At 51.7% G+C, this 14,513-nt stretch overlaps 1 protein-coding gene across 1 annotated transcript in view; it reads left to right on the forward strand.

The window, feature by feature from the left end:
• Positions 1-12,052, forward strand: part of Draxin (dorsal inhibitory axon guidance protein) — a 29,483-nt gene extending 17,431 nt beyond the window's left edge. Inside the window, exons 4-7 of the mRNA XM_021649167.2 lie at positions 1,422-1,533; positions 1,867-1,956; positions 3,616-3,705; positions 8,112-12,052. Coding sequence (XP_021504842.1) covers positions 1,422-1,533; positions 1,867-1,956; positions 3,616-3,705; positions 8,112-8,224 — 405 coding nt within the window. The 3' untranslated portion in view covers positions 8,225-12,052. The remainder of the gene's footprint in view (positions 1-1,421; positions 1,534-1,866; positions 1,957-3,615; positions 3,706-8,111) is intronic.
• Positions 12,053-14,513: the final 2,461 nt, after the last annotated feature.

Below are 14,513 nucleotides of genomic sequence, written 5' to 3' on the forward strand. Positions count from 1 at the left end.
CTACAAAGTGAGACCCTGTCTCAAAACAAAGCACTTGTTTTTTAAAATTGTTGTTGTTTTAATAATTTATTTCATTTTTTTTTTTTTTTTGTGCACTGGTGAGAGGGTATCAGATCCCCTGGAAATGGAGTTACAGACAGGTGTGAGCTGCCATGTGGGTGCTGGGAATTGAACTTCCTCTGGAAGAGCAGCCGGTGCTCTTAACCACTGAGCCACCTCTCCAGCTCCCTGAAAAGCACTGTTCTGTTTTCAAAATGAAGTGACACCATTGAAATGCATCAATAATACATATTCTTTACTGAGAACATAGAACACAGTGTGCAGCTCTGTTGGTAAAATGCTTCCCAGCACACACGAAGCCCTAGGACTGATTCCCAGCGCTGCGTAAAACGGACGTGATGGTGCAGGCCAGTTAGCCCAGCATTCAGGAGGCGGAGTCTGAGGATCAGGAGTTTGAGATTGTCCTTGGCTCCACACTGAGTTTCCGGGAAGCCTGGGCTACTTGATATCCTGTTTTAGAAAGGAAGGAAAAAAGAAATGGAGAGAGCGGTAGAAAAGAGGCAGCCCACTGCTGTGCTGCTGTTTGGTGAGCTCTTGTTCATCTCCTGCTGTGCCTTGTTTAAACGGAATTTTTTTTTTTTTTTCATTTTAATTGTGTGTATGTGGGGAAGGTGGTACGTGTACATGGTGGAGACGCCTTTGGAGGCCAGGGGCAGCAGAGCCCTCAGAGCTGGAGTTACAGGCGTTTGTGAACCACCTGAAGTGTACCCTGGGGACTGAACTCCGGTCCCGTGCGAGAGCAGTGAGCACTCTTAATTGCTGAGGCAGCTATCCAGCCTTGATAGTGTCTCCTTTGCACACACACGTGTGTGTGTGTGTGTGTGTGTGTGTGTGAGAGAGAGAGAGAGAGAGAGAGAGACATCCATACAGGGTTTAGCTCTACCAGGCATCACTGGCAGGTTGGACCTCATCTCCTGAGCTCCAGGAGACAGCTGTAGGTTTTCTGAGTCCTCTTTCTTCATCTCTTGGTCCTGAGAGTTTGGCGAAAGCTGTGGCCATGACCAGTAGTTATGGTCTGAACCCTAGTGGTCTTGCACGTGAGGACGCAGCCATAGAATCTGGTCCTCTGTAGAATCCAGGATATTGGTCAGGGCTGTGAGTGGAATCAAGGCCTGCATGTGTCTCCACAGCGGGAACACAGAGACCAACAATGGGGCCACTTCTGCCCCCTCCCTGATGCCTTTAGAAACGCTGAGCAGATAGACTCAGTCTCCCTAGCTGATTCCGTGACATCTTCAGCATGGATTCTGGGATCCAAGTGCAAAACAAGGTGCCCTCATCCTTTGGCCTCTGGCCTTGAGAGCCCCTGTTCCCACTGCCTTCAGGTGGAAAGCTCTAGGTCTCCTCCTCGTCTTCTGCAGATACAGCCCAGGTCTGATGGAGAAGTGATGCCCACGCTAGACATGGCCTTATTTGACTGGACAGATTATGAGGACCTAAAGCCAGAGGTCTGGCCCTCTGCAAAGAAGAAAGGTATGTCCGGCTTGCCACCCCACCCCGTGCTCCGACTCCTCTCTCCAGCATCTATGAGGGGAAGACCTACCACCTACCGGTGTGCAAAAGTGCATCACTGCAAGCTGGACCTGACACTCACTGCAGCAAACAGTATCTGTGCTTACTGTCCACTAGTCAGGTCCCATGTCCCTTACAGGGAGATGGGCTATGGGGTATACACTGTGGGCTCCGCTTCAGGGAAGAAAGGGAAGCAGAGAGGGTCTTGTCCAAGTCACAGTGTGGGAGTGGCCGTCTGGGCCTGTGACACATAAGTCTTGTGCTTAATCTGACCACTAATTTCCTTGTCCCCAGAGAAACACTGGAGTCACTTTACCAGTGACGGCAATGAGACCTCACCAGCTGAGGGGGAACCATGTGATCATCACCAGGATTGCCTGCCAGGTACCCTGGTACCCCAATACCCACCCCTGAGGCACCAGGCTTGGAGGGAATACCAGCAAGGCAACTGAGGCAGGGCTTCCAGCATGGGAGCAAGCCTGAGGGTCATAACCCTTTGTGCACAATACGTAGCAGCTACAGCAACCACTAGCTTCCTGAGGGCCGTTATCATCAGCCACCAATTTCCTGAGAGACTACTATACACTAACTCACAGAACAGCATTGCAGAGAGCTTGGGAGAGAAGGAGAGCGGGCAGGCCTGACTGACTTAGCTTTCAGGCAAAGAGAGGCAATTAAGCCCCAGAGAGGCAAAGGGCCCTTTCCAAGATCACACAGTCTGGGCCAACTTGGTTCCTCAGCTTCTTACCAGAAGCCCATCCTGCCCTGAGTCAGATGACCCACTCCTGACCTTGTCTTTGAATTAACACCCACAGGGCTTAATTTAGTCCCCTCTCGTCGCACCACCTGGCTTTCTGGGGATGAGTTCCATGACACCCTCACCTGTTCAACTGCTCTACCCATCATCTCAGCAGGATAAATACAAGAGGCTGATGTTTGGCTGGAGTCTAAACTGCTGGCCCTGTGGGATCCAGTGGACTCCCCAGAGTAGACTCGGAGGTGGCATTAGAAGCTGTGGTGGAATAACACCTTTCACCAAGCACTTGGGAGGTGGAGGCATGAGGATCAGAAGTTCAAGGTCATCCTGGTCATACATGGGAGTGCCAGGCCAGACCCTGTCTTGAGGGGTTACTCTCTGAGGCATTGGTGGTAGGTAACAGTTATTAAAGGCAAGAGAGAAAACAAGTTGACAGAGAAACCTTGGGTCTGATGTCGTGCTGGCTGAAAGGGAGCTGTGGAGAAAAGCCTTGCCTGCCAGGGAAGCCCCCTGATGGACAGAGTGCTGGCCCTGGTTTCTGCTATGCTGGCCTGGTCTGGAGCTGCTGAGGAAGTGGTAGTTGGAACATGGGCCAAGGTGGCCCCTGAAACTGCCCTCAGCAGGAGACCAGTGATGTCTCTTCTTGCCACTAAATAATGAGTGTTTTGGGAAATGGGGACAGAGAGACGCAAGCAGCCGTCTCTATGGCACCATATTAGCAGCATATTCTGCAAAATAGTAGCCAGTTGGCATTGTAGAAGACAGACACCAGCCCAGACAGGCTATCTTTTCCTACATCACTGTGAAGAAAAGGCTAGAGTCAGGGCTGACAGGATGGAACTTGGAAGCTAGCTCTGTAGTGGCCAGAGATGCCTCAGGCCTGCATAGGCTAGCCAAGCCACCCAAGCTTCGGTTTCTCCATCTGTCCAAGGGGATGTTGGAGTCCATGATCCCTGAGGTCCTTCACAACTCTCAGCCGACTCCACCTCTGGTACCCCCCAGCTACTACAACCCCACCCTGGGAGGTGAACCCCACCCCACCTTTGATCCTCACATGATCAATCAAGTGGCCCATCTGGGGAGGCTCAGTTCTCTGCCACTTGCCTCTGGGGGCTTTGTCCGTGACATCCAGCAGCAGTCCCGGCCCAGAGCCTTGCACACCAGATGGCCTGGTAGGGCATGGCCTGCCACACATTTGATGGATCTCCTGTCCGGTGGGACTCCGCAGGGCGGCAGGGAGGAGCCGCTCAGCTTGGCTGACCACATGTGGCTTGCTGTGTTGCCAGGAACTTGCTGTGACCTCCGGGAACATGTCTGCACGCCCCACAACCGCGGCCTCAACAACAAATGTTTTGATGACTGTATGTGCATGGAAGGTCAGTCTGGACTCTGGAAGGGGGACAGGTGCCCCCAGCCCCGACACACACACAGAGCTCCTGGAACCATGAAGCCTTTGTTGTCCAGCCAGCTCTGCAATGAGAGGGGCATGAGGTTTCCTGGCAGAGGGTGGATGTGGGTGGAGGGGCCTGGGAAGAGGGAGTGGGCAGAAGAAGCCCCTGGGAGCTGAAGGCACCAGTGGGAACAGCTTTGCTGGGGCCTTCCAATCTGCCAGCTCGATGCGTCTCCTGGCATCATCTCTCAGATTTGTATTTCTCGACTCTCGAAATACAAGCTGGTGTGATCACTCGGGATCAGGACTGGGAGAAGGGAGGAGACAAGAGCGTATATCTCTTTAAAGAAAATCCAACCTGAGAAGGCAGCCGCTTCTCAGCAGAACTCTAGATAGCAGTGAGATGGTGAGGAGCGGGAGCTGGGTGGGTTTCCTGGCACTCACAGGGAAGGGTTTACTGTTTAACCCCTGGCATCCACCTCAGATGGAAGGGTATGTCCTGTGCGCACACGTGTCCATTGGTGCTGGCTCTGTGCTGAGTCCTTTCTTCCCTGGAAATGTTCTGAGGCAGAGATGTGCTGGGTTACATAGGCCGGCCTCAAACTCATGATCCTCCTGCCTCAGTTTCTCATGCAGCTGGAATTATGGGTCTATAGCACTACGCCGCTGGCTCTCTCTTTCTGCTTCCTTCTTTGTTTTTGGAGGGGGTGGTATTTTATTTTATCACAGAAAGGAGTGAGGAGAGAGGGGAAAAAGAGGAGAGGAGGAAAGAGGGAAAAGAGAAGGAAATGAAAAGGAAGAGAAATAATTGGCTATGGTGGAACACACTTGCACAATCCCAGCCCTTGAGAGGCTGAGGTGTGTGTTGGGGCAGGGAGGATTGTAAGTTTGAGGCCAGCTTAGAGTACACATAACACCTTGCTAGGAAAAAAAATAAACCAGTATGTAATATAGAGGGCTTAACCTGCAGGCCTGATGACCTGTGTTCATTCCTGGAACCCATGTAAAGGTGGAAGAAGAGAACCAACCAAAGTTGCCTTTTGACCTTCACCTGCACACTGTGACATGCGTGCACTGCCAACATGTGTGCACATTTGTTTATACAGTAAACAAAATAATAAAATAGAAGAAACCAAAAAAAGAGGAAAGGGATTTAGGGAGGAGAGAATGAGAGAGGGAAGAGTAGAGGTGAGAAGAGGAGAGGGGAGGGGAGGGAGAGGGGAGGGGAGGGGAGGGGAGGGAGAGGGGAGGGGAGGGAGAGGGGAGGGGAGGGGAGGGGAGGGGAGGGAGGGGAGGGGAGGGGAGGGGAGAAAAAAGGGAGAGAGCAATGATCCCATCAGCCTGTGATTCTAGCTGTTTGAAAGGCAGGAGGATCATGCTTTTGGGGCTAGCCTCTGCAACTGGCTCTGCCTCAGAACTTTTTTTTTTTTTTTTTTTTTGAGACAAAGTCTTCTCAGGTAAACTTGGCTATCCTGGAACTCACTCTGTAGACCAGGCTGGCCTTGAACTCACAGATTTACAACTGCCTCTGGGGATTACAGGTGTGTGCCACTGGGCATAGCTTTAAAGAAAAAAAGTTAAAAAGCTAGATGAAGGAGAAAAGTAGAAAAATAATTTTAATTGTGTCTTCAGAGAATTTTTCAGAGCCACACTAAAGTAGCCATGGCCTCTGAAGCACCAGGTTCCCATCACTGAACATCAATAAGGACCAGCATGTGGCCCTGTCACCTCCACACACTTCCCTTGTTTTGATATAATCTTTATTTATTTATGCAATATTCATTTCAGCACGCAACTCTGAGAGATAAGCACGCTTTTAAAAACAAGGTGTCTAAATTGACAAGTCAACCGATACTTAACCTGCATTCCAGGCTCTGAGGATGGGATCTTTCCCAGCAGCTTTGTGAACCTGAGCCACGCTCTAAGTCTAGTTCACAGCAACAGGAGAGCCTGCACCGCCATCTCCATTCCTGTGTTACATTCCAGTGAGATGAGAAGACCAGAAACAAAGCCATAGATATGCTCGCTCTGGAGCCAGGCCTGATGCCACACGCCTGTGACTCTCAGCACTCCAGAGGTAGAGAGATAGGAGACTCGTGGGTTCAAGGTCATCCTCAGGTACAGATGGAGTCCCATTCAGGGAAGCCTGGGTTATAGAGGGCTTTGTATCTATCCCAAACACCCTTCTTCCACCCACCCACCCATCAAAAAGGAAAAAAGAGAAAGAAAAGGTCCTGGAAAGTCGTAAGTTCTGTAAAGAAAGCCTGGGAGGTTGGTAGGTGCCTTGCAGGGTGTTATATAGAGTCCTTAGGAAGAAGGGAAAGAGTGGGTGATGGAGATAGAAAGATGGGCCCAAGGGGCTCTGATAGGAGGCAAAAGGTAAGGGCAGGGACCTTGGGCAGGAACAGTCTGGCATGGCAAATAGTGACCCCTGGAGAAGGTTACGAGGGAGATGAAACTTCAAGAAGAACTGCCCTGACTTTGTGGCCCTTGTTTGGATTTTGTTGTGTTAGTGATTGGAAGTAATGCCCACCCTTAAGCACAGGAGTCAATGGTCTGTCCTCTGGACTTAAAAGATCTGTCTGTGGCTGACAGTGAGGCTCAGCTTGGCTTGCCTAGCACACACTAGGCCCTGGATTCTAGTCTAGTGCCAGTCAAAACTGGGTAGGGCACTATCTAAGCACTTGGGAAGTGAAGGCCGGGGGGTCGAGAGTTCAAGGTTATTCTCAATTGGCCAGTCTAGGATGCATGAGACCCTGTGGCCGAAGAGAAAGTTATCTCTAATTGCAGGGCTGGGGACAGTTGAGGACGGAGAACAGGCTGGAAGGGTAGAAAGGGTAGAGACTGACAAGAGTGAGGACATCTTGTAAGATGCTGTTGCCTGTGTTCAGAGCATAGGCCAGTTCACAGAGAAGGGATGGAGTTCTGCGGATTCTCCTGAAATATTAAACCCAGGGACCAAGGCTGGAACTCAGCAGGGCAGGCCAGCCAGGGGGTTGGAAGCTCCCAAGGGCTTCTGTGGTAACTGAAACGTTCCTGCTCCTGACTACTGTGGCCAAGTGCTGAGCCTTGGAGCCAGGGCCTGCTTAGCTGGCAGAGTGCTTGCCTACCTGCTAAAAGCCTTGGGTCCCCCACCCCGGACCCTATGAAACTAGGCTTGGTGGTGCACACCTATTATCCCAGTACTTGGAGATAGGAGGATCAAGAGTTCAAGGTCATCCTTAGCTACATAGCAAGTGTGAGGCCAGCTTAGGTTACTTGAGACCTAACAAACTCTAGGCTTCCAATCACAAACTTCCTAGCAGCCCCTTTGCCCTCCAGCTGATGACGTAAGTGGATCATGAGATATCCTTTCCCCCTGTGGTCACTCTGACCCTGAGATGCAGGGGTCTCTTAGGCCACAGGGATATCTCTTTCCTTGTGATCAGGGGGATGTGACCTACTAGGACCTTAAATGAAAAACATCTAGTCACATCTCAGGTTGACTAGACAGCCCCAATAGACAGAGCCATGGGCTGTGTGTGTGTGCGTGTGAGTGTTTGTATTTATATATGTATATGATATGTGAGTGTGCTTGTGTGTGCCAGGCCCCTGTGTGGAGGTCAGAGGACAACCCTAGGTGTCAGTCTCTGCCTTCCCCCTCGTTTGCTGCAGTGTGTGCCAGCTTGCCCAGGAGTCTCCCATTGTGTCTTAGAAGTTCTGCAATCCCCTGCAGGGACACTGCCAAGTCCAGCTCTTTAGAGGGGTTCTGGGGACCTGAACACGGGTCCTAATGTTTGTTGAGCAACCACTTTACCCTCTGGGATATCTCCCCAGTGGGTGAGAGATTTGTTTTCTTGCTTCCTGGGCCTCATGCGTTCTACACTTAACCTGCAGCCTCAGTCTTTCATTTGCTCATTTATTATTTTGATTTTTCTTTTTTTTTTTTTTGAGTTAGGGTCTCACTATGTAACCTTGGCTGGCCTAGAACTTGTTCTGTAGACCAGGCTGGCCTCAAACTCAGAGATCTGCCTCCCAAATGCTGGGATTAAAGGGTGGGCCACCATGCTCAACTTTTTTTTTTAAACAGATGAAGTTGTGTGTAGTTCAGTGAGAGTGTATTGAATATTCACAAGCCCCGGATTCAACATTTAGGTTTTTTGTTTGTTTGTTTGTTTGTTTGTTTTGCTTTGCTTTGAGTCGATTATGTGGCTCTGGCCGGCCTAAAACTAAACTCAAACCTGCTGCCTCAGCCTCCTGAATGTTGGGATTACAAGCCTCTGTGACCAGCCCAGTTCTTTAAACGTCTTTTCAGACTCAGTGGAGTTGAGGGACGGCCTGTGCAGGATGGAGGGGAAGAAAAGGGAAGGACAGTCACCCTCAGCTCTGACTCCCTTGCCTCCTTCCACTCAGGGCTGCGTTGCTATGCCAAATTCCACCGAAACCGCAGGGTCACTCGGAGGAAGGGTCGCTGTGTGGAACCTGAGACAGCCAACGGGGACCAGGGATCCTTCATCAACGTCTAGCGCCCACGTCATGCCTCCCCACCGGCCCGGGGTCTGAGCCAGGGAGGTGTGGACAAACAGGACCTTGTTAGTAACAGCTCGGCTTGGGGCTGAGGAGGGGAACCGATGGCTGTTGCAGGAGCTGGCCCAGTACGCTTGCCCCCAAGCGGGAGGGCGGCTCGGCTGAGAGCCGCTGTGCACCGCGCCCGCCACCCACTGCCCACCGCTGGCCGCGCTGAGACCCACACAGCTCGCGGATCCTGCTCTACGCGGTGGCAGTGGCGAGCGCGCCCTCTTCCGCTCGACACCAGCATTGTAGCATTTGGGAAAAGGGAGGTTTCCGGTCCCTGAAAGGATTGGGAAGACAGGGGACACCTGATTGGAGTGGATCTGGAATGCTGTCACGGGCAAAGCACCTGTGCTTTTTTCCTGAATTTCCACAGAGACCGTGGTAAAAGAGCACTGAAGCACACCTGATTTGCATGACGTGTGCAGGGTCGCACAGCAGCCACGATCCAGTTTGGGCGGCAGAGAAACTTGACTGACCTCAGCCTTTCCCAGCAAAGGTTTATCGTCTTCTTGAGAGACAGAGTCTCGCTCTTTGGCCAGGCCAGGAACCCCGACAATCCTCCTGCCTCAGTCCTCCAAATACTGGGATTATAGGCGTGGGTCAGCATATTTGGCAGGTCCTTTAGAAAGGAAACATTAGGGCTTGGATGTGGCTAGGTTTGTAACGTGCTTGCCTTGAGTTGGTGAACCCTGCCCGGGCTGCCACCTCCAAGCATGGTGTCCAAGGCAGGCAGAGGCAGGAGGATCAGAAGCTAAAAGTCATCTCTGGCTGCATAGCAAGTGGAGGCCAGGCTACAGGAGACTCAAGCAAAACAAAATAAGCCAGTTGCCTAGGCTGCACAGGCCCTGGCTCTGATCCCCACTCTGTCTCCTCCATCCCCTTAGCCCCTACACAGGGCACCTGCCTTCAGGTGAAGAACGGCCCCGTGGATGGATCCTTCCATCTGACGGGTGCCGATCACAGTCATGAAGGGACTGGGGAAGCAGTAGCTTCCTCTCTTGGACCCCTGGCCCTGACCATCCAGCCCGGGGACACTGGGGTATGCCCTGATAAGCTGTCCTCAGACTTTCTACCCCCTGGAAAGGCATGCCCATACGCTACCACGTGCCCCCCTGACGTACTGTTTAGTGATTCCCAAGCTCCCTGAGGCCATCTTGGGACTCCATCCCTCCGTGTCAGCAGCAATGCCCTTGGAAAGTGGGGCCACCTCAGACTGGGGCACAGTGTGAAGCACCCCCACAGGCTGGAACCCTGACGACAACCCCACCATTACCATCACCGCCCAGAACATGTGTCAGCAGATCTGGCCCGAGGAGCTTTCGCAGGCTCCTTTAGATCCCTGCACCTGGCATCCCGACCTCCTGGTTAACTTTTGCGAAGGACAAAAGCCTCCCCTGCCCAAGCCCTCCTCAGCCTGGACCACATCCGTGGGATGTCAGGGCTGTTTACTGCTCTGGGGTAACCAGTCTGGTCCAGGGGTCAGGCACCAAGGAAAGCAGGCAGATCTAGAAGAAATCAAATATGCTTGTTCTTCTTTCCCAAGCTGGGTCTGATAGGCCTGGGAAGGAAAGGGGGCAGGGGCAGGGCCAGGAGCCGGCAGGATCAAAGTAGCAGTGGGAAAGCAAGTCCTAATACAGGTTGATTTTCCTTTTTGTAGTACCAGGACCTTGCACGTTCCAGGCAAGCACTCTGCTGCTGAGCTACATGCTGACTGGTCCAGGCTTCATCTCCAGATCTCCCCAGGGGGGCTGCCATGGCAGCCAGGGCTGAGAACCCTGCTCCCCTGTCCTCCCAACTGCTGTAAACAGCCTGCTTCTCCTCTCACGTTTTGCTGACCTTAGGGAAGTTACTTAAGGTCTCTGTGCCTTGACTTTTCATCTGCGAAATGCAAATGCCTGATTCTTAGTAGGTGTTTAAAACAGTGCCTGGCCCATAACACACACGCACACACACCTAGAGTGCCAGTTAATCAATTTCAGCAGTCCAGTCCTTCTCTTCCACAGTGATCCAACACTTACTCAAAAAAAAAAAAAAAAAAAAAAATGGTGCCTCACTATAAAGCCTTAGCTGGCCTGAAACTCATGCTGTAGACTGGCTTGGCCTGGAACTCACAGAGCTCTGCCTGCCTCTGCTGGAACTGAAGGGTTGCCACACCACACCCAGTTCAGGATGCTTTCTTTGGTTGCTCCAAAGGGAACTTCACCAATGCCAGCACTCGGGAGGCAGAAGCAGGTGAATCTCTGTGAGGTTGAGACCAGTCTGGTGTACATAGAGAGTTCCAGGGCAGCCAGGACTACGTAGAGAGACCCCATCTCAACAAATAAATAGCAACAACAACAAAAAACAAAGTGCACTCCACAAGACAATTCATGGCGCTGGGGAAGCATCCAGATTCCCACGCTGAAGCAGAGCTAGAAGAGCTGGTGGCTGGGCAACAGGTTTGTGAGGGTAAAGGTGGCCCGGGGTGGAGGGCTGAGTGGGGAGGGGCAAGAGGAGGCTAATAGCTGCCCAGACAGACACCTGAGCGGAAGCCTCAAGGACACTCTGACAAATACCCACTGTCTCCAGACAGGGACTATTTTTTCTGGGTGTTTGTCTGGTGATAGGAAAGGTTGTTCTGTTCCCATGGCTGGTGCAAAAGGGCTGAGGGTCCAATGACCTGAGATGCAAACTTCAAAGGAAACCTTCAAAGGCCCTTGCCTGCCCTTTGAGAAATTCAAATTCCAAAAGCACACCTGTTCTGCTGCAGGCTGGCAAGACCTTCCCCAAGCCTCCTTCAGCCGCTCCCAGGCTCCCTCTGCAGCTGCCGACAATGAACATCTAAGTCACCTACAAGGGGTCTAGAAACTAAGGAACCAGGAGCCCTGGGTGCCAGGAAAGAGGTTCTGAGAGGCCAACAGCTGAAGGCTCCTCTTCGAGGGTTCTTGGGGCTGGACTAGATTAACCTTCCATTACAGCCTTCACGCTCACAGACCATAGTGAGTGTGTGTTTACAGGCCACAGTGATTGTGTGCACACAGAAAAGGGGTGGTCAGGGTGAGCCGGATGCGTGCAGAACAAGAGCTTTATACTGCCAGGAGTGAGGTTTCCAAATCCCAAGGAAGAGCAGGATCTGGGACAGATCCATGGTCAAGCTCTTCTGGTTGCTGAGGCCCAGCAATCGCCTGGGAGTCTGGCGAAGCACAGCTTCCTTCCGCCATCCCCGGGCTCCTTCTGTGGCTGCCGACAAGGAGCTTCTATATGAGCTGCAATAAGCATGTTTAGTAAGTAAGGAACCAGAAAGGAGTCTTGGGTGCCAGGAAAGTGGGCCCCACTCCACACCTACTGAACCACAGCACAGGAGTGCCCCCACCCCTGGCATCTGGCTTCTAACACAGTCTCCATTCTCTTGGGTGTGGTGGGTATCACAGGTCCAGGATACAGACGGAAGATGGATGCTTTTGGGGGTGGAGAGACACTTGCACAATCCCGCCTTCCTGCATTCACTATGGCTTGATGATTCTGAAGTCTGCTTCCCAGCAACTTACCAACAAGGACAAACTCTATGATCCAAGGCCTGCCCTCTGGGCTGTCATCAGGCTCTGCTTGGAGGACCCCAGGTAGGGCTCCTAGGCCTGGAGCCTCCATTGTTGAACTTTGGGATTCTTGGAAAATTCCTGGGAGCACTGTAGCTCCTCCTCGAAATGTGGGAGCAGCAAGGGAGGGGTGCTGTGCCTTGGTTTATGATGCCATGTTGCATGTATTCTCCAAGCTGTAAATAAAGAGGGGACAGTTGCTAAGCCACTTCTTGTCCCTGTTCTTCAGGGAGATGGGCTGGCTGGCTGGCAAGGAGCATTGCCAGAGCCTTGAGAGGGCACCCTGTTTCTCCTGTGGTCATTTCCTATTCATTGACTCCACGTACTTGACTGAGTGAGCAAGCAAGGCAAATGTGGTCCCTCCCTGACCTGGACCTCACCTATCACTTAGGACCTTTAGTTGGCTATCCGTGTCTGCAGGGTTGGAGCAGCTGGGCTTCCCAAAGGGACTGAGGGACTGGCCATAGCAGGCTGGCCAGCAGCAGCCACCTGCGTTGGCATGGTGCGGAACAAAGCACTGTCAGTCCTGCAAATCAAAACGACCCTGAGATTTCACCTTACGCCCTTGGCAGGGCTTGGGGAGGCTCGGATGCCATCCTGGGAAAGCTCGTGGGCTGCTTGCAGTGGCCCTGCTTGGCACCGGAGGAGACATCTCTTATCTGGGTGCCATTCCTGCCAGTACCACCCGTCTGCTCACCAGGTCCTCTCAGTTCTGGCTGATCACAGTCCTGGCTCCAGTGGCAATTACTTTGATATCCCAAGGCTGAGCCTGAGCCCAGCTTTTAGAGCCTGGTGTCCCTGAAAGACTTCCCCTCCCAGCTGGGCAGAAATGGGGGGGGCTACTAGCTTTAAATCATGGCCCTTCCATCCGACTCCAGCATCATTCAAGATGACACAGGGCCTCTGGCTCTGGCTCTAGAGTGCTCCTAGACCTTGGCCCGTTTTGTTTTAGTACTACAGAGCCTTGCACCAAGCCTCTCTTACTGTGTCCCTGCCCAGTGAGCCAAGATACTCCAACTGAGGGCGGTTCTAGGAGACCAAACCCAGAATGCCCCATTCCTACAGACATGAAAAGTCATGCCCTCTCTATTCCAATTGCCATTGGGTGGCATGGAAGCAGATACTGTGTGCCAATAAAACTTTATCGCCATAAAAGAGCAATGGGCCAGATTTGGTTTATAAATTACTCACTGATCTCGGACCTCTAGTCAGTGGCTGCAGAAAGGCCTATGGCTTCCTAACACGCTTTCTGTTGTTTTGGAAATCCAACTTAAAAATCTGTTTCTAGCTATTAGTGGTCCTGAGACAAAGGACCAAAGCCAGAGTGTCAGCAGCCTCAGGCTACAGGCCTCAGAAGTCAGGCAGCTGCATTGGAGGCTGATCTGTTGGCTTGCTAAACAGAACCAAAACTGGGCCTGGTGGCTCAATGCCTGCAACCCCAGCAGGTGGGTGGTGGAGGCAGGAGGATCAGAAGGTCAAGGTTACCTTCTGCTCGATAATGACCCTGTCTCAAAACAAAACAAAAATCAGAGAAAAAAAAAACCCAACAGGTATTTATAGTCATATACTTTTAAATAGCTGTGTTTATATATTGTACATATATGTATCTGTGTGTACATTTCAACACACACAGCTTTATTTTATTTTGAGCACTTGGCTGTCTAGACTGTGTGTACTGGCAAGTCCACAATCTGTAGAACAGGCTGGCAGGCCAGAAACTGAGGCAGAAATTAGTGTTGCCTAAGGCCAGACTTCTCCAAAGCCTCCTTTTTTGGTTTTAAAGCCTTCAATACAAAAACCCTGCTCACCGCAGAGGCCCTAAAGCTTGGCTCTCCAGCCCATCACAACACCTGGACATGGGGCAAAGCCTCTCTGAGAGGAGGTGCGATTCTGGGATTCCTTGTTCTGTGGGGTATCCCAAGCTTTGGCAGTGGCTGGTGCTATTATTTGTGTAGGCTTCTGTGCCTGGAGTGCCCAGGACATGAAATCCCAGTCAGGGGATGGGGAGAGGGCAGAGTGAGTGGGTAGGAAATGACTAAACAAGCCGGGTACAGTGGCACACGCCTGTAATCCCAGCACTCAGGGAGGCAGAGGCAGGTAGATCTCTGTGAGTTCAAGGCCAGCCTGGACAGCCAAAGCTAAACAAGAGAAACCCTGTCTAGACAAAACAAAGCACAAAAAAGAAAAGAAGAAGAAGAAGAAGAAGAAGAAGAAGAAGAAGAAGAAGAAGAAGAAGAAGAAACAATGACTAAACATTTTGTTCCTTTTTCATCTTTATCTTCAGCTTACCCCTGCACATCTCCTGAAACTCTTATGTGCATACAGGAAGCAGGATGCCTGGGTTCTTTGGGCTCTTGTGACTGGTTGGTGCAGCCTGGTCCATGTGGTCCTGAGCTGCCTTCCTGTGCCCTCGACCTTAACCTTGTAGTGGTGCCTGATATGGAGAGGAGAAGGATTCTTGTGAACCCAGCCACGGCTTCTGGTTGTTGGAGGAAGCTCCCAGTAACTGAAAGTGCTTGGAGTGTCTTTACAGAGGAGATAAATTAAGGTGCGGAGAAATACAGGTCTCTCTGGTCTCTTCGCCAGAGTGGTGCTAAGCTAGCCTGTGGTGGGCCTGGAGGCCCTTGGCATTCTCTCATGGCACCAGTTCACTGAGCATCTGCTA

Source organism: Meriones unguiculatus, chromosome 3, assembly GCF_030254825.1.
Source record: "Meriones unguiculatus strain TT.TT164.6M chromosome 3, Bangor_MerUng_6.1, whole genome shotgun sequence".
Lineage (NCBI taxonomy): Eukaryota > Metazoa > Chordata > Mammalia > Rodentia > Muridae > Meriones > Meriones unguiculatus.